The 25,490-nt window shown below is 44.0% G+C and overlaps 1 protein-coding gene and 2 long non-coding RNA genes across 3 annotated transcripts; 1 reads left to right on the top strand and 2 right to left on the bottom strand.

Annotated features, from left to right (window-relative positions):
* Positions 1 to 11,241: 11,241 nt before the first annotated feature.
* Positions 11,242 to 19,025, bottom strand: LOC118379032 (profilin-1-like). Its single transcript, XM_035766034.2, has 4 exons — positions 18,866 to 19,025; positions 17,904 to 18,079; positions 12,203 to 12,398; positions 11,242 to 11,562 (listed from the first exon to the last, which is right to left on the bottom strand). Exons 2-4 carry the CDS (start codon positions 18,039 to 18,041, stop codon positions 11,465 to 11,467), a joined length of 432 nt encoding a protein of 143 aa, XP_035621927.1. The 5' UTR covers positions 18,042 to 18,079; positions 18,866 to 19,025; the 3' UTR covers positions 11,242 to 11,464.
* On the bottom strand, positions 12,405 to 15,574 carry LOC127906591 (uncharacterized). The gene is made up of 4 exons (XR_008061978.1): positions 14,893 to 15,574; positions 14,797 to 14,844; positions 14,605 to 14,748; positions 12,405 to 14,558 (listed from the first exon to the last, which is right to left on the bottom strand). It is a non-coding gene; the product is annotated as an uncharacterized LOC127906591 (long non-coding RNA).
* Positions 18,332 to 18,880, top strand: LOC127906593 (uncharacterized). Its single transcript, XR_008061995.1, has 3 exons — positions 18,332 to 18,409; positions 18,465 to 18,530; positions 18,574 to 18,880. It is a non-coding gene; the product is annotated as an uncharacterized LOC127906593 (long non-coding RNA).
* Positions 19,026 to 25,490: the final 6,465 nt, after the last annotated feature.

Raw genomic sequence — 25,490 nt, forward strand, 5'->3', positions numbered from 1 at the left:
TATAACACTGCATTACAACACGCCATTAGAACACTGCATTACAACACACCATTAGAACACTGCATTACAACACACCATTAGAACACTGCATTACAACACACCATTACAACACGCCATTAGAACACTGCATTACAACACACCATTAGAACACTGCATTACAACACACCATTAGAACACTGCATTACAACACACCATTAGAACACTCCATTACAACACACCATTAGAACACTGCATTACAACACACCATTAGAACACTGCATTACAACACTGCATTAGAACACTGCATTACAACACACCATTACAACACGCCATTAGAACACTGCATTACAACACACCATTAGAACACTCCATTACAACACACCATTAGAACACTGCATTACAACACGCCATTAGAACACTGCCTTACAACACACCATTAGAACACTGCATTACAACAAACCATTAGAACACTCCATTACAACACACCATTAGAACACTGCATTACAACACTGCATTACAACACGCCATTAGAACACTGCATTACAACACACCATTAGAAAACTGCATTACAACACACCATTAGAACACTCCATTACAACACACCATTAGAACACTGCATTACAACACGCCATTAGAACACTGCATTACAACACACCATTAGAACACTGCATTACAACACACCATTAGAACACTGCATTACAACACACCATTACAACACGCCATTAGAACACTGCATTACAACACACCATTAGAACACTGCATTACAACACACCATTAGAACACTGCATTACAACACACCATTAGAACACTGCATTACAACACACCATTAGAACACTGCATTACAACACCTCATTACAACACACCATTAGAACACTGCATTACAACACACCATTAGAACACTGCATTACAACACACCATTAGAACACTGCATTACAACACACCATTAGAACACTGCATTACAACACCTCATTACAACACACCATTAGAACACTGCATTACAACACACCATTAGAACACTGCATTACAACACGCCATTACAACACACCATTAGAACACTGCATTACAACACTGCATTACAACACGCCATTAGAACACTGCCTTAGCCATGGCAATGTGTAGAATTAAACAAGATTAGCTTCAAAACTGCAACATTCTCTGTCTGCGGCCAAGATGATATCTTTTTATTTTTTCGTTGGTGTGTTTTTTCACCTCTCAACCCTTATGGTGGGTCGCAACTCAAAAGACACTTCAATTGGTGGTTCACAAAGCAAAAATGTCTGCCTCTCAGGCCGCCTTTAAGAGGCACATGGTCAACAGGACAGCAGGCCCACACTTTGAATCCATCCCTTAAAGCAATGTAGTTATAGACTACATCACTTTTCCAATAACTATTAGTTCATTCATTCTCTCCTCTCCTCATGTCAGACGCTCCCTGGCTTTCCAGCTGAGGTGTAAAGGTCAAGGTTCAGCTAAAGGTGAAATGTGAGCTGCTCTGGGTTCACAGTAAAAGGCCAGCTACCCGACAAACACACAATCATGTACCCGTTTCACTGTACTGTACTTGGTGCGAGAAAGGCCAACACACACACACACACACACACACACACACACACACACACACACACACACACACACACACACACACACACACACACACACACACACACATACACACACACACACACACACACACACACACACACACACACACACACACACACACACACACACTCTTACCCTTTGCCAGTCCCCTCAGCAGCACCCCTACCCTTTACTACTGGGTACAAAAATATATTTAACCCTCCTGTGACCAGATAGTTAGATACTTCACAGAGAGATAGGTAGTTAGTTACAGACAGAGAGGGTGTTAATGGGTACATAGAGATAGGTAGTTAGACAGAGAGTGTTAATGGGTACATAGAGATAGGTAGTTAGTTACAGACAGAGAGAGAGAGTGTTAATGGGTACATATAGATAGGTAGTTAGTTACAGACAGAGAGAGAGAGTGTTAATGGGTACATAGAGATAGGTAGTTAGTTACAGACAGAGAGAGTGTTAATGGGTACATAGAGATAGGTAGTTAGACAGAGAGAGAGAGAGTTAATGGGTACATAGAGATACATAGTTAGACAGAGAGTGTTAACGGGTACATAGAGATAGGTAGTTAGACAGAGAGAGAGAGTGTTAATGGGTACATAGAGATAGGTAGTTAGACAGAGAGAGACTTAATGGGTACATAGAGATAGGTAGTTAGTTACAGACAGAGAGGGTGTTAATGGGTACATAGAGATAGGTAGTTAGACAGAGAGAGAGAGAGTTAATGGGTACATAGAGATAGGTAGTTAGACAGAGAGAGAGAGAGTTAATGGGTACATAGAGATAGGTAGTTAGACAGAGAGAGAGAGAGTTAATGGGTACATAGAGATAGGTAGTTAGACAGAGAGAGAGAGAGTTAATGGGTACATAGAGATAGGTAGTTAGACAGAGAGAGTGTTAATGGGTACATAGAGATAGGTAGTTAGACAGAGAGAGTGTTAATGGGTACATAGAGATAGGTAGTTAGACAGAGAGAGTGTTAATGGGTACATAGAGATAGGTAGTTAGACAGAGAGAGAGTTAATGGGTACATATAGATAGGTAGTTAGACAGAGAGAGAGTTAATGGGTACATAGAGATAGGTAGTTAGACAGAGAGAGTGTTAATGGGTACATAGAGATAGGTAGTTAGACAGAGAGAGTGTTAATGGGTACATAGAGATAGGTAGTTAGACAGAGAGTGTTAATGGGTACATAGAGATAGGTAGTTAGACAGAGAGAGTGTTAATGGGTACATAGAGATAGGTAGTTAGTTACAGACAGAGAGAGTGTTAATGGGTACATAGAGATAGGTAGTTAGTTACAGACAGAGAGAGTGTTAATGGGTACATAGAGATAGGTAGTTAGACAGAGAGAGAGAGTGTTAATGGGTACATAGAGATAGGTAGTTAGTTACAGACAGAGAGAGAGTTAATGGGTACATAGACATAGGTAGTTAGACAGAGAGAGTGTTAATGGGTACATAGAGATACGTAGTTAGTTACAGACAGAGAGAGTGTTAATGGGTACATAGAGATAGGTAGTTAGACAGAGAGAGAGTTAATGGGTACATAGAGATACATAGTTAGACAGAGAGTGTTAATGGGTACATAGAGATAGGTAGTTAGAAAGAGAGAGTGTTAATGGGTACATAGAGATAGGTAGTTAGTTACAGACAGAGAGAGTGTTAATGGGTACATAGAGATAGGTAGTTAGACAGAGAGAGTTAATGGGTACATATAGATAGGTAGTTAGTTACAGACAGAGAGAGTGTTAATGGGTACATAGAGATAGGTAGTTAGTTACAGACAGAGAGAGTGTTAATGGGTACATAGAGATAGGTAGTTAGACAGAGAGAGTTAATGGGTACATATAGATAGGTAGTTAGTTACAGACAGAGAGAGTTAATGGGTACATAGAGATAGGTAGTTAGACAGAGAGAGAGTTAATGGGTACAAAGAGATAGGTAGTTAGACAGAGAGAGTGTTAATGGGTACATAGAGATAGGTAGTTAGTTACAGACAGAGAGAGTGTTAATGGGTACATAGAGATAGGTAGTTAGTTACAGACAGAGAGAGTGTTAATGGGTACATAGAGATAGGTAGTTAGACAGAGAGAGAGTTAATGGGTACATAGAGATAGGTAGTTAGTTACAGACAGAGAGAGTGTTAATGGGTACATAGAGATAGGTAGTTAGACAGAGAGAGAGTTAATGGGTACATAGAGATAGGTAGTTAGTTACAGGCAGAGAGAGTGTTAATGGGTACATAGAGATAGGTAGTTAGACAGAGAGAGTTAATGGGTACATAGAGATAGGTAGTTAGTTACAGACAGAGAGAGTGTTAATGGGTACATATAGATAGGTAGTTAGTTACAGACAGAGAGTGTGTTAATGGGTACATAGAGATAGGTAGTTAGACAGAGAGAGTTAATGGGTACATAGAGATAGGTAGTTAGACAGAGAGAGTGTTAATGGGTACATATAGATAGGTAGTTAGACAGAGAGTTAATGGGTACATAGAGATAGGTAGTTAGACAGAGAGAGTGTTAATGGGTACATAGAGATAGGTAGTTAGTTACAGACAGAGAGAGAGTTAATGGGTACATAGAGATAGGTAGTTAGTTACAGACAGAGAGAGTGTTAATGGGAACATAGAGATAGGTAGTTAGTTACAGACAGAGAGAGTGTTAATGGGTACATAGAGATAGGTAGTTAGACAGAGAGTGTGTTAATGGGTACATAGAGATAGGTAGTTAGACAGAGAGAGTGTTAATGGGTACATAGAGATAGGTAGTTAGACAGAGAGAGTTAATGGGTACATAGAGATAGGTAGTTAGACAGAGAGAGTGTTAATGGGTACATAGAGATAGGTAGTTAGACAGAGAGAGTGTTAATGGGTACATAGAGATACGTAGTTAGACAGAGATAGGTAGTTAGACAGAGAGAGTGTTAATGGGTACATAGAGATAGGTAGTTAGTTACAGACAGAGAGAGTGTTAATGGGTACATAGAGATAGGTAGTTAGACAGAGAGTGTGTTAATGGGTACATTAGCTGAGAGGCTGGACTGAGGGCTTGTAGGCCTGTTGTAAGGAAGGGTCTCACCAGACATCACTGGCAAGAACGTCGCCTATCGGCACAAACCCACCGTTGCTGGACCAGACAGGACTGGCAGAAAGTGCTCTTCACTGACGAGTAGCGGTTTTGTCTCACCGGGGGTGATGGTCGGATTCGCGTTTATCGTGGAAGGAATGAGCGTTACACCGAAGCCTGATCTCTGGATCGACTTGGAGGTGGAGGGTCCGTCATGGTCTGGGGTGGTGTGTCACAGCATCATCGGACTGAGCTTGTTGTCATTGTAGGCAATCTCAATGCTGTGCGTTACAGGGAAGACATACTCCTTCCTCCCTCATGTGGTACCCTTCCTGTAGGCTCATTCTGACATGACCCTCCAGCATGACAATGCCACCAGCCATACTGCTCATTATGTGCATGATTTCCTGCAAGACAGGAACGTCAGTGTTCTGCCATGGCCAGCGAAGAGCCCGATACTCAATCCGTCTGGGACCTGTTGGATAAGAGGGTGAGGACTAGGGCCATTCCCCCCAGAAATCTCTGGGAACTAGCAGGTGCCTTGGTGGAAGAGTGGGGTAACATCTCACAGCAAGAACTGGCAAATCTGGTGCAGTGAGGAGGAGATGCACTGCAGTACTTAATGCAGCTGGTGGCCACACCAGATACTGACTGTTACTTTTGATTTTGACCAACCCCCTTTCTTCAGGGACACATTATTCTGTTGCTTTTAGTCACATGTCTGTGGAACTTGTTCAATTTATGTCTCAGTTGTTGAATCTTATGTTCATACAAATATTTACACATTTTAAGTTTGCTGAAAATAAACGCAGTTGACAGTGAAGACGTTTGTTTTTGTTGCTGAGTTTAGATATACGTAGTTCGTTACAGACGAAGTGTACCAGTGTATCAGTGTACCCAGAGTGTAAATGGTACGTCATAGAGATACAGTGCATTCGGAAAGCATTCAGACCCCTTGACTTTTTCCACATTTTGTTACGTTACAGCCTTATTCTAAAATGGATTCAATTAATATTTTTCCTCAATCTACAAACAATAATACATCATAATGACAAAGCAAAAACAGGTTTTAGAAATGTTTGCAAATGTATTAAAAATAAAAAAAACACAAGTACTTTATTTACATCAGTATTCAGACCCTTTGCTATGTAAATTCAGCTCAGGTTCATCCTGTTTACATTGATCATCCTTGAGATGTTTCTACAATTTGATTGGAGTTCACCTGTGGTAAATTAAATTGATTGGACATGATTTGGAAAGACACCTGTCTATATAAGGTCCCACAGTTGACAGTGCATGTCAGAGCAAAAACCAATCCATGAGGTCGAAGGAATTGTCCGTAGAGCTCCGAGACAGGATTGTGTCGAGGCACAGATCTGGGGGAGGGGACCAAAACATTTCTGCAGCATTGAAGGTCCCCGAGAACACAGTGGCCTCCATCATTCTTAAATGAAAGAAGTTTGGAACAAGACTCTTCCTAGAGCTGGCCTCCCGGCCAAACTGAGCAATCAGGGGAGAAGGGACTTGGTCAGGGAGGTGACCAAGAACCCGATGGTCACTGACAGAGCTACAGAGTTCCTCTGTGGAGATGGGAGAACCTTCCAGAAGGACAACCATCTCTGCAGCACTCCACCAATCAGGCCATAATGGTAGAGTGCTCTGACAGAAGCCACTCATCAGTAAAAGGCACATGACAGCCCATTTGGTGTTTGCCAAAAGGCACCTAAAAGACTCTCAGATGATGAGAAACAAGATTCTCTGGTCTGATGAAACCAAGATGGAACTCTTTGGCCTGAATGCCAAGCATCACGTCTGGAGGAAACAAGGCACCATCCCTATGGTGAAGCATGGTGTGGGAATGTTTTTCAGTCGCAGAGACTGGGAGACTAGTCAGGATCAAGGGAAAGATGAATGGAGCAAAGTACAGAGATCCTTGATGAAAACCCGAGCGCTCAGGACCTCAGACTGGGGTGAAGGTTCACCTTCCAACAGGGCAACGACCCTAAGCACAAGAGCCCAGACTTGAACCCGATCGAAAATAGCTGTGCAGCATCGCTCCCCATCCAACCTGACAGAGCTTGAGAGGATCTGCAGAGAAGAATGGGAGAAACTCCCCAAATACAGGTGTGTCAAGCATGTAGTCATACCCAAGACTCGAGGCTGTAATCGCTGCCAAAGATGCTTCAACAAAGTACTGAGTAAATGGCTTGAATACTTATATAAATGTAATATTTCAATTTTTTTATTTAATACATTCGTGTCGACTGAGTGTAGTATTAAGTGTAGACAGATGAGGGGGAAAAACAATTGAATTTAAAATAAGTCTGAAATGTAACAAAATCTGGAAAAATCAAGGTCTGAATACTTTCCAAACTGTACATAGTTAACTGTACATGTGTAACTGTACATAGTTAACTGTACGTAGTTAACTGTACGTAGTTAACTGTACATATGTAACTGTACATAGTTAACTGTACGTAGTTAACTGTACATATGTAACTGTACGTAGTTAACTGTACATATGTAACTGTACATAGTTAACTGTACATATGTAACTGTACGTAGTTAACTGTACGTAGTTAACTGTACATATGTAACTGTACGTAGTTAACTGTACATATGTAACTGTACATAGTTAACTGTACATATGTAACTGTACATATGTAACTGTACGTAGTTAACTGTACGTAGTTAACTGTACATATGTAACTGTACGTAGTTAACTGTACGTAGTTAACTGTACGTATGTAACTGTACATAGTTAACTGTACATATGTAACTGTACATTTGTAACTGTACGTAGTTAACTGTACATATGTAACTGTACGTAGTTAACTGTACGTAGTTAACTGTACGTATGTAACTGTACATAGTTAACTGTACATATGTAACTGTACGTAGTTAACTGTACGTAGTTAACTGTACGTATGTAACTGTACATAGTTAACTGTACGTATGTAACTGTACATATGTAACTGTACATATGTAACTGTACATATGTAACTGTACATTTGTAACTGTACGTAGTTAACTGTACATATGTAACTGTACGTAGTTAACTGTACGTAGTTAACTGTACATATGTAACTGTACATATGTAACTGTACGTAGTTAACTGTACATATGTAACTGTACGTAGTTAACTGTATGTATGTAACTGTACATATGTAACTGTACATATGTAACTGTACATATGTAACTGTACATTTGTAACTGTACGTAGTTAACTGTACATATGTAACTGTACGTAGTTAACTGTACGTAGTTAACTGTACGTATGTAACTGTACATAGTAGTTAACTGTAACTACAGTAACTGTAACTGTACGTAGTTAACTGTACGTATGTAACTGTACATATGTAACTGTACATATGTAACTGTACATATGTAACTGTACATAACTGTACGTAGTTAACTGTACATATGTTAACTGTACGTATGTAACTGTACATAGTTAACTGTACGTATGTAACTGTACATATGTAACTGTACATATGTAACTGTACATATGTAACTGTACATTTGTAACTGTACGTAGTTAACTGTACATATGTAACTGTACGTAGTTAACTGTACGTAGTTAACTGTACATATGTAACTGTACATATGTAACTGTACGTAGTTAACTGTACGTAGTTAACTGTACATATGTAACTGTACATAGTTAACTGTACGTAGTTAACTGTACGTAGTTAACTGTACATATGTAACTGTACGTAGTTAACTGTACGTAGTTAACTGTACATATGTAACTGTACATATGTAACTGTACGTAGTTAACTGTACGTAGTTAACTGTACATATGTAACTGTACGTAGTTAACTGTACGTAGTTAACTGTACGTAGTTAACTGTACATATGTAACTGTACGTAGTTAACTGTACGTAGTTAACTGTACATATGTAACTGTACGTAGTTAACTGTACGTAGTTAACTGTACGTAGTTAACTGTACATATGTAACTGTACGTAGTTAACTGTACGTAGTTAACTGTACGTAGTTAACTGTACATATGTAACTGTACATATGTAACTGTACGTAGTTAACTGTACGTAGTTAACTGTACATATGTAACTGTACGTAGTTAACTGTACGTAGTTAACTGTACATATGTAACTGTACATATGTAACTGTACGTAGTTAACTGTACGTAGTTAACTGTACGTAGTTAACTGTACATATGTAACTGTACGTAGTAACTGTACGTAACTGTTAACTGTACATATGTAACTGTACGTAGTTAACTGTACGTAGTTAACTGTACGTAGTTAACTGTACATATGTAACTGTACGTAGTTAACTGTACGTAGTTAACTGTACGTAGTTAACTGTACATATGTAACTGTACGTAGTTAACTGTACGTAGTTAACTGTACGTAGTGTAACTGTACGTATGTAACTGTACGTAGTTAACTGTACGTAGTTAACTGTACGTAGTTAACTGTACATATGTAACTGTACGTATGTAACTGTACGTAGTTAACTGTACGTAGTTAACTGTACGTATGTAACTGTACGTATGTAACTGTACGTAGTTAACTGTACGTAGTTAACTGTACATATGTAACTGTACGTAGTTAACTGTACGTAGTTAACTGTACGTATGTAACTGTACGTATGTAACTGTACGTAGTTAACTGTACATATGTAACTGTACGTAGTTAACTGTACATATGTAACTGTACGTATGTAACTGTACGTATGTAACTGTACGTAGTTAACTGTACGTAGTTAACTGTACGTAGTTAACTGTACGTATGTAACTGTACGTATGTAACTGTACGTAGTTAACTGTACATATGTAACTGTACATATGTAACTGTACATATGTAACTGTACGTATGTAACTGTACATATGTAACTGTACGTAGTTAACTGTACGTAGTTAACTGTACGTATGTAACTGTACGTATGTAACTGTACGTATGTAACTGTACGTAGTTAACTGTACATATGTAACTGTACGTAGTTAACTGTACGTAGTTAACTGTACGTATGTAACTGTACGTAGTTAACTGTACGTAGTTAACTGTACATATGTAACTGTACATATGTAACTGTACATATGTAACTGTACATATGTAACTGTACGTAGTTAACTGTACGTAGTTAACTGTACGTAGTTAACTGTACATATGTAACTGTACATATGTAACTGTACGTAGTTAACTGTACGTATGTAACTGTACATATGTAACTGTACGTATGCAACTGTACGTAGTTAACTGTACATATGTAACTGTACGTAGTTAACTGTACATATGTAACTGTACGTAGTTAACTGTACATATGTAACTGTACATATGTAACTGTACGTAGTTAACTGTACGTAGTTAACTGTACGTAGTTAACTGTACGTATGTAACTGTACATATGTAACTGTACATATGTAACTGTATGTAGTTAACTGTACGTATGTAACTGTACGTATGTAACTGTACGTATGTAACTGTACATATGTAACTGTACATATGTAACTGTACGTAGTTAACTGTACGTATGTAACTGTACGTATGTAACTGTACGTATGTAACTGTACGTATGTAACTGTACGTAGTTAACTGTACATATGTAACTGTACGTAGTTAACTGTACATATGTAACTGTACGTAGTTAACTGTACGTATGTAACTGTACATATGTAACTGTACGTATGTAACTGTACGTAGTTAACTGTACATATGTAACTGTACATATGTAACTGTACATATGTAACTGTACGTAGTTAACTGTACGTAGTTAACTGTACGTAGTTAACTGTACGTATGTAACTGTACGTATGTAACTGTACGTATGTAACTGTACATATGTAACTGTACATATGTAACTGTACATATGTAACTGTACATATGTAACTGTACATATGTAACTGTACATATGTAACTGTACATATGTAACTGTACGTAGTTAACTGTACGTAGTTAACTGTACATATGTAACTGTACGTAGTTAACTGTACGTAGTTAACTGTACGTAGTTAACTGTACGTAGTTAACTGTACATATGTAACTGTACATATGTAACTGTACATATGTAACTGTACGTATGTAACTGTACGTATGTAACTGTACATATGTAACTGTACGTATGTAACTGTACATATGTAACTGTACATATGTAACTGTACATATGTAACTGTACATATGTAACTGTACATATGTAACTGTACATATGTAACTGTACATATGTAACTGTACATATGTAACTGTACATATGTAACTGTACATATGTAACTGTACGTAGTTAACTGTACGTAGTTAACTGTACGTAGTTAACTGTACGTAGTTAACTGTACGTAGTTAACTGTACGTAGTTAACTGTACGTAGTTAACTGTACGTAGGTAACTGTACGTAGGTAACTGTACGTAGGTAACTGTACGTAGGTAACTGTACGTAGGTAACTGTACATATGTAACTGTTGAGTTGGTTAACAGTCCCCAGGTTGAACACTGCAGCGTGCCCTGGTTATACATATGGATATAGAGAAAGACACAGAGCACACACCGACACACTTACCATTAACATTTTAGTCATTTAACTACACATCACAGTAAGTACATTCTCCTCAATAAATAATTAAATCAGTCAAAATAAATATTTTCTTAGAATAAATCTGTTTATTTGCCACTATGATAATTTCACATGTTTGATCATTTGCATATCATCATCATCAAAAACAACAAGGCACTGAGGCTGCTGGGATGACATTTCCACTAGGCACAGACCTTAACAGACCCTAACCTTAACCGTTAGTGGGGGAATGCTAAACTGAACCAAGACCAGTATCTAAGGGGAGTGTCAGGGTCAGGGGTCAAGCGTTAGTAGCCATTCGTCCTCAGGTATTGCTTCATGTCGGAGGCCTTTATGTTGATCTTTCCTCCAGGAATGTCCTTCATCCCTTTAACAATGATCAGAGCTGAGAGGGGGATAAAAAGAGCGAGAGGGATAGAAAGAGCGAGAGGGATAGAAAGAGCGAGAGGGATAGAAAGAGCGAGAGGGATAGAAAGAGCGAGAGGGATAGAAAGAGCGAGAGGGATAGAAAGAGCGAGAGGGATAAAAAGAGCGAGAGGGATAGAAAGAGCGAGAGGGATAGAAAGAGCGAGACACTCCTTTAGAACATATTACCTTTTTCAATATGAACAAATATTATGGTGTACCTAATAAACTGTCCCGGGTGGTGTACCTAATAAACTGTCCCGGGTGGTGTACCTAATAAACTGTCCCGGGTGGTGTACCTAATAAACTGTCCCGGGTGGTGTACCTAATAAACTGTCCCGGTGGTGTACCTAATAAACTGTCCCGGGTGGTGTACCTAATAAACTGTCCCGGGTGGTGTACCTAATAAACTGTCCCGGGTGGTGTACCTAATAAACTGTCCCGGGTGGTGTACCTAATAAACTGTCCCGGGTGGTGTACCTAATAAACTGTCCCGGGTGGTGTACCTAATAAACTGTCCCGGCTGGTGTACCTAATAAACGGTATAATCCAATACAGGACAACATCGGATGATGTACAGATGACGTGCGTGTGTGTGTTTGTGTGTGTGTGGTTCGTACTCTTTAGACTCTTTGCGATGGTGATGCTGTAGGAGAGGGGATCAGTAGCAGTGGGCCTCATCTTAACATCTAAAGTGTTGTCCTCGTCAGAGTGGAGATTATCTCTCAGGACAGTACACTTGTTCCCACCGAGATGAAGACCACTGGCGAAGAGAGGAGAACGATCCAATGACATCATCGCCTTGATCTCTGCAACCTGGGGGAGGGAATCAATACTTTGTCATAAAAACACACAGACCCATCAGAGTTCTCATCAAATAATGTAGGAGCTGCTGCACAACCTGGAGGACTGGCTGCATCCCTCATACATTTCAATGGTCTACAGACATTCAGTATGCACATTACACATGGTAGAAAAGTTGGAGAGAGGGTGACAGAGGGACATTTTTGTTTGTGCCTTCGCACTACACAGCTGAGTTCACTAATCAACTCATCATCAAGCTATGCAGAAGCTCACTCATTTCACTAACAGTCACATTCAATGCACATTGCCACTGCTACTCCTGTCTCTGTTGCCGTCAACACCCTGCAGTGCCACCTAGTGGTAGTAGAGTTATTCTACAGCTGGGGATCTACCCTGTCCCTGGAGATCTACCCTGTCCCTGGAGATCTACCCTGTCCCTGGAGATCTACCCTGTCCCTGGAGATCTACCCTGTCCCTGGAGATCTACCCTGTCCCTGGAGATCTACCCTGTCCCTGGAGATCTACCCTGTCCCTGGAGATCTACTCTGTTCCTGGAGATCTACTCTGTTCCTGGAGATCTACTCTGTTCCTGGACATCTACCCTGTTCCTGGACATCTACCCTGTTCCTGGACATCTACCCTGTTCCTGGACATCTACCCTGTTCCTGGACATCTACCCTGTTCCTGGACATCTACCCTGTTCCTGGACATCTACCCTGTTCCTGGACATCTACCCTGTTCCTGGACATCTACCCTGTTCCTGGAGATCTACCCTTCTGTACTGTAGGGTTAGTCCAACCATAACCTAACGAATCTGATTCAGCTAGACAAGGGTTGTTTCCCTGCTTAATGTTTCTGACACATTCGAGATCTTACGCCTGGATAGGTATTTTATCTATCCGCTAAACACATAATGTTAGAGCAATCTGGTGTCTGACTGCACTGTCGATGACGTGGCACAACCATTGGTTGATGAATGCAAAGTCCGAGTAGGGGAACACAACCAAGGTCAGGGTCAGCGAATAAAGGTCAGCTAATAAAGGTCAAGGTCAGCTAATAAAGGTCAGCTAATAAAGGTCTGGGTCAGCTAATAAAGGTCAGCTAATAAAGGTCAGGGTCAGCTAATAAAGGTCAGCTAATAAAGGTCAGGGTCAGCTAATAAAGGTCAGGGTCAGCTAATAAAGGTCAGCTAATAAAGGTCAAGGTCAGCTAATAAAGGTCAGCTAATAAAGGTCAGGGTCAGCTAATAAAGGTCAGGGTCAGCTAATAAAGGTCAGCTAATAAAGGTCAGGGTCAGCTAATAAAGGTCAGGGTCAGCTAATAAAGGCCAGGGTCAGCTAATAAAGGTCAGCTAATAAAGGTCAGCTAATAAAGGTCAGGGTCAGCTAATAAAGGTCAGCTAATAAAGGTCAGCTAATAAAGGTCAGCTAATAAAGGTCAGGGTCAGCTAATACAGGTCAGGGTCAGCTAATAAAGGTCAGGGTCAGCTAATAAAGGTCAGGGTCAGCTAATAAAGGTCAGGGTCAGTTAATAAAGGTCAGGGTCAGCTAATAAGTACAATCAGATGTACTAAATTCTCCAGGAACAGGGTTGGGCAGCCCTGAGCTAGACGCACTACAAAGTTAACTCAACTCACTGGTGTGCAAACAGCCTCGCAGACCCAGTCACCTACAGCCTCGCGGACCCAGTCACCTACAGCCTCGCGGACCCAGTCACCTACAGCCTCGCGGACCCAGTCACCTACAGCCTCGCGGACCCAGTCACCTACAGCCTCGCGGACCCAGTCACCTACAGCCTCGCGGACCCAGTCACCTACAGCCTCGCGGACCCAGTCACCTACAGCCTCGCGGACCCAGTCACCTACAGCCTCGCGGACCCAGTCACCTACAGCCTCGCGGACCCAGTCACCTACAGCCTCGCGGACCCAGTCACCTACAGCCTCGCGGACCCAGTCACCTACAGCCTCGCGGACCCAGTCACCTACAGCCTCGCGGACCCAGTCACCTACAGCCTCGCGGACCCAGTCACCTACAGCCTCGCGGACCCAGTCACCTACAGCCTCGCGGACCCAGTCACCTACAGCCTCGCGGACCCAGTCACCTACAGCCTCGCGGACCCAGTCACCTACAGCCTCGCGGACCCAGTCACCTACAGCCTCGCGGACCCAGTCACCTACAGCCTCGCGGACCCAGTCACCTACAGCCTCGGACCCAGTCACCTACAGCCTCGCGGACCCAGTCACCTACAGCCTCGCGGACCCAGTCACCTACAGCCTCGCGGACCCAGTCACCTACAGCCTCGCGGACCCAGTCACCTACAGCCTCGCGGACCCAGTCACCTACAGCCTCGCGGACCCAGTCACCTACAGCCTCGCGGACCCAGTCACCTACAGCCTCACGGACCCTGTCACCTACAGCCTCACGGACCCTGTCACCTACAGCCTCACGGACCCTGTCACCTACAGCCTCACGGACCCAGTCACCTACAGCCTCGCGGACCCAGTCACCTACAGCCTAACTAGCCGTATTTACATTAACTAGCCGTATTTACATTAACTAGACGTATTTACATTAACTAGCCGTATTTACATTAACTAGCCGTATTTACATTAACTAGCCGTATTTACATCATCTATGTAAATAGAAAAATATCTCGTGGATGACTGCAGTATTTCTTATGATACAGTATATATGAACATTTTTTAATTATACACACCCTCAGAGAGGGGAGACAGGAAAATATAAAGTACATGCTCAAACAAGTTCCTGCTATTTTTTTAGAAGGATTCAAACTTTTCACTCCCATCAATCTCTTCTTCTTCTTCTTCTTCTCCTCCCTCTACCCCCCCTCACCTTTCTCTCTAACTCTCCCTCTCTCCCCTCCCCCCAAAATGTCCCAGAATTCCAGCTAAGGAATTCCAACACTTCCAGTCCAGTCATGCCCCATCCTGAACCTCCAGTTTAGACCCGATACACAAACACACAAACTAAATATGTGTAAATGTTTTGCTATAGCTAAGTAAGCCTCGTCCCAGCCAGAACTGCCCATAAGCCTCGTCCCAGCCAGAACTGCCCATAAGCCTCGTCCCAGCCAGAACTGCCCATAAGCCTCGTCCCAGCCAGAACTGCCCATAAGCCTCGTCCCAGCCAGAACTGCCCATAAGCCTCGTCCCAGCCAGAACTGCCCATAAGCCTCGTCCCAGCCAGAACTGCCCATAAGCCTCGTCCCAGCCAGAACTGCCCATAAGCCTCGTCCCAGCCAGAACTGCCCATAAGCCTCGTCCCAGCCAGAACTGCCCATAAGCCTCGTCCCAGCCAGAACTGCCCATAAGCCTCGTCCCAGCCAGAACTGCCCATAAGCCTCGTCCCAGCCAGAACTGCCCATAAGCCTCGTCCCAGCCAGAACTGCCCATAAGCCTCGTCCCAGCCAGAACTGCCCATAAGCCTCGTCCCAGCCAGAACTGCCCATAAGCCTCGTCCCAGCCAGAACTGCCCATAAGCCTCGTCCCAGCCAGAACTGCCCATAAGCCTCGTCCCAGCCAGAACTGCCCATAAGCCTCGTCCCAGCCAGAACTGCCCATAAGCCTCGTCCCAGCCAGAACTGCCCATAAGCCTCGTCCCAGCCAGAACTGCCCATACAGGACACCCCCTGGACAGGACACTAGTCTATCTCCTGTTACTGTAGAGAGACAGCTTGATGTACAGGACACCCCCTGGACAGGACACTAGTCTATCTCCTGTTTCTGTAGAGAGACAGCTTGATGTACAGGACACCCCCTGGACAGGACACTAGTCTAAGGAAGTGCCTTACCACTAATCGGTCTCCCTAACAGAGCTGGGACAAATATCCATATCAGGATACATTTTCTGAATTGATGCGATAAGGAAGGAGAAGTTTAAAACATTAATGTGAAGCTGTTTGTTATTCTCCTTTAAACTAGTACTACTAGTTGGACGGTTGTAGCCATCAATTGTCCCATTAACAGCCATAAAGGGCTAACTTTTTAATTTCAAACTTCACATTTCTCTACTACAAGCTACTTATCATCATGAACGATATCAGCAAACTGCCTGCGAAACGTGTTTGGTATTGTCAGTGTGGATAATTTAACTGGGGATGAAACCCCCAACCTACCAGTCTTTAACCACAATGCCCCTGAGTTAGCTATAGTCCATCTATCTCCAGTGGTACTGCACTTCACCACTAAGAGACAGTATTTCACCACTATGTTACTACCAACAGTCTAGAGATTACTTCAGCACTGAGAGGAAGTGGTCACAAACACACACGCGTGCAAGCATGTACACTCACAGACACACGCACACGCAACAGAGAGATTGAGAGAAGAGGTGGAAAGAGAGCGAGAGAGAAAGAAAGAAAAACAAAATGGAGAGAGAGAAAGACTATGCAAGTCCTGACAGGGGAAAGAGAGGAGAACTCTGCACAAGTACTGACTTGTCCTCAAAACACACGATGTTGTCTTCAGAGTTCAACTGACTTCCTGAAAATGTAACCACGAGAGAGCGAGAGAGAGGGGGAAGAGATAAGAGAGGAGGGAGAGAGAAGAAAGAGAGAGAGGGAAGAGAGAAAGAGGGGGAAGGGGGAGAGACTTGCCTGTTTCAGAGAAACTGTCAAAGAAACTCTGGACATTGACGATGATTCTCTTCTACCAAAATGTCTCCCTCTCTCCTCTTGGGTAATCTGCATGCCTACCGTTTGCTCAATCATTTGTGTGCGTGCGTGTGCGCGCGTGTGTGTGTGTGTGAGACAGAGTTAGAGCATTCTGGAGAAAGACTGCAGGTTTGTTTACAAACACCACACCCACCACCCTGAGCTTTCCTAACCCTGAAAATGTCTGTGACACACACACACACACACACACATCTTCATGCTCCTCATGTGACTGGCTGTAGGTGTGTGTGGCAGACGTTCTCGATGGGGGAAGTGGCTCAGAAGAGGCTCTCTTCACTTCCTATATGTTGCGGTGTGTGTGGCTCAAGTTGCTGTGTGCAACATGACCAAATAAGGAGCTGAGAATCTAACTGAAAACACGGAACTAGCACAGACACCATTCTGCAGTATGAATAGTTAAGTAATGCCACAGTCTCATTTGAACACTTTTTCCAGAAGTCAGGAGAGTCCTCACAATACAAGGTCACAGAGAGTAATAACTTGACAAAATATTCTATACTGTTTATAAAGAACCAGAACCAACTGCTTGTTGATGTGACCGTGTCAAAATTGCCCCCTCCAATTGAATTCAAGGGCTCTATTGGCATGGGAAACACATGTTAGCATTGTCAAAGCAATGCAATTCTCTCTCTCCACCCCTCCCTGTCAGTTGGCTACTCCCTGGTTGGTCAACTACAGAAAAACTCACCCCTGATGTCAGAGCTGCCAGGAAACATCAAACCCCCAAACTAGTAAACCATTAAGCCAACCGTCACGTCAACAGCCGCCACAATTAGACACCTATGACTAGGTACACCACACACACACGTTAGCTAGCCTACTTACCGTCACATTAGCCAGTTGACCTCCAGGTGTTGAGGCCCAGACCGACTCCTTCCCCACTTCAGAACCACAGATCGCTGCCTCTTGCACAAAGGGAGGTGTTCCCGACATCAGGTTGGTTATATAGCCATCCCACGCCATGGTTCTACAGCACTGATTTGACTATAAATACCTATAGACTAGGGGGAGACGGAGAAGAGAGGTGGGGTGGGATGGACGAGAGGGAGACGGAGAAGAGAGGTGGGGTGGGATGGACGAGAGGGAGACGGAGAAGAGAGGTGGGGTGGGCGAGAGGGAGACGGAGAAGAGAGGTGGGGTGGGCGAGAGGGAGACGGAGAAGAGAGGTGGGGTGGAGGAGAGGGAGAGGTGGGGTGGAGGACAGGGAGAGGTGGGGTGGAGGAGAGGGAGGGTGGGGTGGAGGAGAGGGAGGGGGTGGGGTGGAGGAGAGGGAGAGGTGGGGTGGAGGAGAGGGAGAGGTGGGGTGGAGGAGAGGGAGCGGGAGAAGAGTGGTGGGGTGGAGGAGAGGGGAGGTGGGGTGGAGGAGAGGGGAGCGGGAGAAGAGAGGTGGGGTGGAGGAGAGGGAGAGGTGGGGTGGACAAGAGGGAGAGGTGGGGTGGACAAGAGGGAGAGGTGGGGTGGACAAGAGGGAGGGTGGGGTGGACAAGAGGGAGAGGTGGGGTGGACAAGAGGGAGAGGTGGGGTGGACAAGAGGGAGAGGTGGGGTGGACAAGAGGGAGAGGGAGAAGAGAGGTGGGGTGGAGGAGAGGGAGAGGTGGGGTGGAAGAGAGGGAGAGGGAGAGGTGGGGTGGAGGAGAGGGAGAGGGAGAAGAGGAACAAACATTCTCAACATTCCTACTGCATAAAATCTTAACAGTGGGATTAAAACGTAGAATGTAACACAAATCACCACAGAGAACAAATAGTCATAAAGACGTGTAGGCCAATGTGTAGAATAAAGTTCTTACCTGAGCGGCTCGCAGGGACCGGGGAGTGAAGCAGGAGGAAGAGCAGGCGCGCGATTATATACGGTGTCGCGCCCACTCCTCCGGACTTCCTCATTCAGGCAGAGAAAATCCGGGCTGCGTTCAGTTCACTCAACGTTTCATTCTGTTATGTAGAGTACTGAAGGCCCCTTTCCCCCCCCCAAAAAACATTTATTCAACAGTCTCGTAGGCTGCAGCAAAATTCGTACAGCAGCACTCTAGACCAGTCCCCTCCGGGTCACCTTAATTACAACGATTTTCAACTGGTCGTTCAGAACAACTGGTCATTCAGTACAGCACCATTACCCTTTCATTAAACGTTTCATACCGTTGTGTCCTGATGAACGGGTCAGCGGACTCTCAGAAGCACACGGGGATTTACATAGTAACATGCTGCTGCAAACAACGTCCTGGCATTCTCTTGAGGAAGTTCTGCTCTCTTGGTTTTGGCGATCTAAAAGCATTAGAAGTGTTAATATTTATGACAACACCAATTACAAACTAGTATACACTTTTCCTACAAATTTTCCGTTAAATTATTTGTTGTTAAATTGTAGGTAATTTATATTTTATTCCCACTAAAACATGTCCAATATTTATTTTAGAACGGTCATGGTTAAGTTGACAGTTCTCTTTCTGCATATGCACAGCATTCCACACAGTCCTTCACACACCTCTGGGATTCTCAGACCTGTCCCAGCAGAACTCACTGTGTGTGTGCGTGCGTGCTTCCGTGAGTGAGTGAGTGAGTGAGTGAGTGAGTGAGTGAGTGAGTGAGTGAGTGAGTGAGTGAGTGAGTGAGTGAGTGAGTGAGTGATGGCTCAGAACTGTCTGGTCAGACTGCAGGCCTCTTGGTCAGTTTCCTGAATCCAGGTGTTATTGTTTGAAGGTGTGTGTATCGCGGGTAAAGCATGCACACACACTCACAGACACTCACAGACACACACACACAGACAGACAGACAGACAGACAGACAGACAGACAGACAGACAGACAGACAGAAACACAGACAGAAACACAGACAGAGACACAGACAGACAGAGACACAGACACAAACAGATAGACAAACAGACAGACAGACAGACGACAGACACAGACAGACACAGACAGACAGACAGACAGACAGACACAGACAGACAGACAGACAGACAGACAGACAGACAGACAGACAGACAGACAGACAGACAGACAGACAGACAGACAGACAGAAACAGACAGACAGACACAAACAGACAGACAGACAGACAGACAGACACACATGCAAGAACCACATCCTGTAACCTTATAGAAGAGAGGGGGAGAAAGGGTAGGGAGGAGTACTTGAGAACACAAGATGGAGGGGAGAAAGAAGCGATGAGCTGACAGAGAGAAGGAGGACTAGAACTGACGAGCAGAAAGAGACACGCTTTGGGAGAATCACAAGAGTCAGAAAGTGGTGGCTCAGCTGGTAGAGCATGGCTCTTGCACTGCCAGGACAGTGGGTTCGATTCCCAGGAACATCCATAACAAAATGTATTCACCCACTACTGTAAGGCACTTTGGCTGAAAGGCATACAGTTTGTAGAAGTATCCTAACCTGTCTTCCAATCAGGGGAGAGAAGGACTGATGTATCCTAACCTGTCTTCCAATCAGGGGAGAGAAGGACTGATGTATCCTAACCTGTCTTCCAATCAGGGGAGAGAAGGAATGATGTATCCTAACCTGTCTTCCAATCAGGGGAGAGAAGGAATGATGTATCCTAACCTGTCTTCCAATCAGGGGAGAGAAGGACTGATGTATCCTAACCTGTCTTCCAATCAGGGGAGAGAAGGACTGATGTATCCTAACCTGTCTTCCAATCAGGGGAGAGAAGGACTGATGTATCCTAACCTGTCTTCCAATCAGGGGAGAGAAGGACTGATGTATCCTAACCTGTCTTCCAATCAGGGGAGAGAAGGACTGATGTATCCTAACCTGTCTTCCAATCAGGGGAGAGAATAATAATAATAATAATATATGCCATTTAGCTGACGCTTTTATCCAAAGCGACTTACAGTCATGTGTGCATACATTCTACGTATGGGTGGTCCCGGGAATCGAACCCACTACCCTGGCGTTGCAAGCGCCATGCTCTACCAACTGAGCCACAGAAGGACTGATGTATCCTATCAGGGGGTGTCTTTGGACGGGGCCACAGTGTTTCCTGACCCCTCCAGTATTTATGCTGCAGTAGTTTATGTGTCGGGGGGCTAGGGTCAGTTTGTTATATCTGGAGTACTTCTCCTGTCTTATCCAGTGTCCTGTGTGAATTTAAGTATGCCCTCTCTAATTCTTTCTTTCTCTCTCTCGGAGGACCTGAGCCCTGGAACCATGCCTCAGGACTACCTGGCCTGATGACTCCTTGCTGTCCCCAGTCCACCTGGTCATGCTGCTGCTCCAGTTTCAACTGTTCTGCCTGCGGCTATGGAACCCTGACCTGTTCACCGGATGTGCTACCTGTCCCAGACCTGCTGTTTTCAACTCTCTAGAGACAGCAGGAGCGGTAGAGATACTCCTAATGATCGGCTATGAAAAGCCAACTGACATTTACTCCTGAGGTGCTGACTTGTTGCACCCTCGACAACTACTGTGATTATTATTATTTGACCATGCTGGTCATTTATGAACATTTGAACATCTTGGCCATGTTCTGTTATAATCTCCACCCGGCACAGCCAGAAGAAGACTGGCCACCCCACATAGCCTGGTCCCTCTCTAGGTTTCTTCCTAGGTTTTGGCCTTTCTAGGGAGTTTTTCTACACAGCACTGTACAGCACTTTGCAATATCAGCTGATGTACGAAGGGCTTGATAAATACATTTGATTTGATTTGATACTAGTATCCTAACCTGTCTTCTAATCAGGGGAGAGAGTAGCATTGCACACAGTATCAGGGGCGTGTTACTGCAAGTGCAATTACACACACAGCTACAGAATCCAACCCTTCAGGCAGACCTTGTACACAACATGTACAGACACACACTCTCTGGACTCTCTCCATCTCTCCCCTTCTTCTCTCTCCATCTCTCCCCTTCTTCTTCTCTCTCTCTCCCCTTCTTCTCTCTCCATCTCTCCCCTTCTTCTTCTCTCTCCATCTCTCCCCTTCTTCTTCTCTCTCTCTCCCCTTCTTCTTCTCTCTCTCCCCTACTTCTCTCTCCATCTCTCCCCTTCTTCTTCTCTCTACCTCTCCCCTTCTTCTTCTCTCTCTCTCCCCTTCTTCTCTCTCTCTCCCCTTCTTCTCTCTCCATCTCTCCCCTTCTTCTCTCTCCATCTCTCCCCTTCTTCTTCTCTCTCTCTCCCCTTCTTCTCTTTCCATCTCTCCCCTTCTTCTTCTCTCTCCATCTCTCCCCTTCTTCTTCTCTCTCTCTCCCCTTCTTCTTCTCTCTCTCCCCTACTTCTCTCTCCATCTCTCCCCTTCTTCTTCTCTCTACCTCTCTCCCCTTCTTCTTCTCTCTCCATCTCTCCCCTTCTTCTTCTCTCTACCTCTCCCCTTCTTCTCTCTCTCTCCCCTTCTTCTCTCTCCATCTCTCCCCTTCTTCTCTCTCCATCTCTCCCCTTCTTCTTCTCTCTCTCTCCCCTTCTTCTCTTTCCATCTCTCCCCTTCTTCTTCTCTCTCCATCTCTCCCCTTCTTCTTCTCTCTCTCTCCCCTTCTTCTTCTCTCTCTCCCCTACTTCTCTCTCCATCTCTCCCCTTCTTCTTCTCTCTACCTCTCTCCCCTTCTTCTTCTCTCTCCATCTCTCCCCTTCTTCTTCTCTCTCCCCTTCTTCTTCTCTCTCTCCCCTACTTCTCTCTCCATCTCTCCCCTTCTTCTTCTCTCTCTCTCCCCTTCTTCTCTCTCCCCTTCTTCTCTCTCCATCTCTCCCCTTCTTCTCTCTCCATCTCTCCCCTTCTTCTTCTCTCTCTCTCCCCTTCTTCTTCTCTCTCTCCCCTTCTTCTTCTCTCTCTCCCCTTCTTCTTCTCTCCATCTCTCCCCTTCTTCTTCTCTCTCAATCTCTCCACTTCTTCTTCTCTCTCTCTCCCGTTCTCTTCTCTCTCCATCTCTCCCGTTCTCCTCTCTCTCCCCTTCTTATTCTCTCTCTCCATCTCTCCCCTTCTTCTTCTCTCTCTCTCCCCTTCTTCTTCTCTCTCCATCTCTCCTCTTCTCTCTCCATCTCTCCCCTTCTTCTTCTCTCTCTCCCCTTCTTATTCTCTCTCTCCATCTCTCCCCTTCTTCTTCTCTCTCTCCATCTCTCCTCTTCTCTCTCTCCTTCTGTCCCCTTCTTGTCTCTCTCCTTTTCTAACACACACACACACATTCTGGGAGCCAGTGATGGAGCATGTAGACACACACATACACTTCTGTGTAAGCATTCACCTGAAGATTACATATAGACTTGCCAGTGAAAGGGCTGAACTATGGGAAATGAGAAGTTGATCAGTAAACACACACAGACTTCCTGTAGCTAACGATACTCCGGCTTCCTGACTCATTTTGAGAGAATGAAGACGAGAGATGAGAGGAAGTGGTCACAAACATCACACACACACACACACACACACACACACACACACACACACACACACACACACACACACACACACACACACACACACACACACACACACGCAACCTTTAACTAGAAGAGTTCTTAACCTCGTCGAACCATAGCTGTCAGTGTCTGATTGGTGCTAGTCTGTCTCCTTATTTGGCAAAACAGGAAGAGAGAGAGAAGGAGAGAATAAGAGAGAGAAAGAGAGCAAGCGAGATCAAGTGAGAGGAAAATTTAAAAGAAGATGGAATGTATAAAATGTATAGATTGACTAGTAGCTTCTGGACATGGGATGTTTGGTCTGCAGGCAGACTGTGTGACATGTCTATTAGTCTCTATTCGTTTCCTGAGAAGAAGAGAAAGAATAGCTGCCTGCATGTTGTTTGAAGTATAGCCCACTACTGTAGTAGGTCAAAGGAAAACCACGAGAGGGTGAAGTTAAGCTCATTAGAAAAACAGAAGCATCAAAAACAGGTAAAAATAGGTTTAGTTGAGAAATCAAATCAAAGTGTACTTGTCACGGGCGCCGAATACAACAGTTAAATGCTTCCTTACAGGCTCCAACCAATAGTGCACAAAAGGTATTAGGTGAACAATAGGTAAGTAAAGAAATAAAACAACAGTAAAAAGACAGTGAAAAATAACAGTAGAGAGGCTGTATACAGTAGAGAGGCTATATACAGTAGATAGGCTATATACAGTAGAGAGGTTATATACAGTAGAGAGGCTATATACAGTAGAGAGGCTATATACAGTAGAGAGGCTATATACAGTAGAGAGGCTGTATACAGTAGAGAGGTTATATACAGTAGAGAGGTTATATACAGTAGAGAGGCTACATACAGTAGAGAGGCTATATACAGTAGAGAGGCTATATACAGTAGAGGTTATATACAGTAGAGAGGCTATATACAGTAGAGAGGCTATATACAGTAGAGAGGCTATATACAGTAGAGAGGCTATATACAGTAGAGAGGCTATATACAGTAGAGGTTATATACAGTAGAGAGGCTATATACAGTAGAGAGGCTATATACAGTAGAGGCTATATACAGTAGAGGTTATATACAGTAGAGAGGCTGTATACAGTAGAGAGGCTATATACAGTAGATAGGCTATATACAGTAGAGAGGTTATATACAGTAGAGAGGCTATATACAGTAGAGGTTATATACAGTAGAGAGGCTATATACGTTAGAGAGGCTATATACAGTAGATAGGCTATATACAGTAGAGAGGTTATATACAGTAGAGAGGCTATATACAGTAGAGAGGCTATATACAGTAGCGAGGCTATATACAGTAGAGAGGCTACATACAGTAGAGAGGCTGTATACAGTAGAGAGGCTGTATACAGTAGAGAGGCTATATACAGTAGAGAGGTTATATACAGTAGAGAGGCTACATACAGTAGAGAGGCTGTATACAGTAGAGAGGCTATATACAGTAGAGAGGCTATATACAGTAGAGAGGCTATATACAGTAGAGGTTATATACAGTAGAGAGGCTATATACAGTAGAGAGGCTATATACAGTAGTAAGGCTATAAAAATAGCAAGGCTACATACAGACACCGGTTAGTCAGGCTGATTGAGGTAGTATGTACATGTAGGTATGGTTAAAGTGACTATGCATATATGATGAACAGAGAGTAGCAGTAGCGTAAAAAGAGGGGTTGGCGGGTGGTTGGTGGCGGGACACAATGCAGATCGTCCAGTTGTGCGGGGGCACTGTTAGCCAATTGGTTGGTCTGGCCAATTGAGGTAGTATGTATGTGTACCGTTGATCAGGCCTACCACTGTTGTGTCGTCTGCAAACTTAATGATGGAGTTGTGCCATGCAGTCATGGGTCAACAGGGAGTACAGGAGGGGACTGAGCAGGCACCCCTGGGGAGCTCCAGTGTTGAGGATCAGCTTGGCAGATGTGTTGTTACCTACTCTTACCCCCTGGTCTGTCAGGAAGTCCAGGATCCAGTTGCAGAGGGAGGTGTTTAGTCCCAGGGTCCTTAGCTTAGTGATGAGCTTTGAGGGTACTATGGTGTTGAACGCTGAGCTGTAG

This window comes from Oncorhynchus keta, chromosome 13 (assembly GCF_023373465.1).
Source record: "Oncorhynchus keta strain PuntledgeMale-10-30-2019 chromosome 13, Oket_V2, whole genome shotgun sequence".
In the NCBI taxonomy this organism is placed as follows: domain Eukaryota; kingdom Metazoa; phylum Chordata; class Actinopteri; order Salmoniformes; family Salmonidae; genus Oncorhynchus; species Oncorhynchus keta.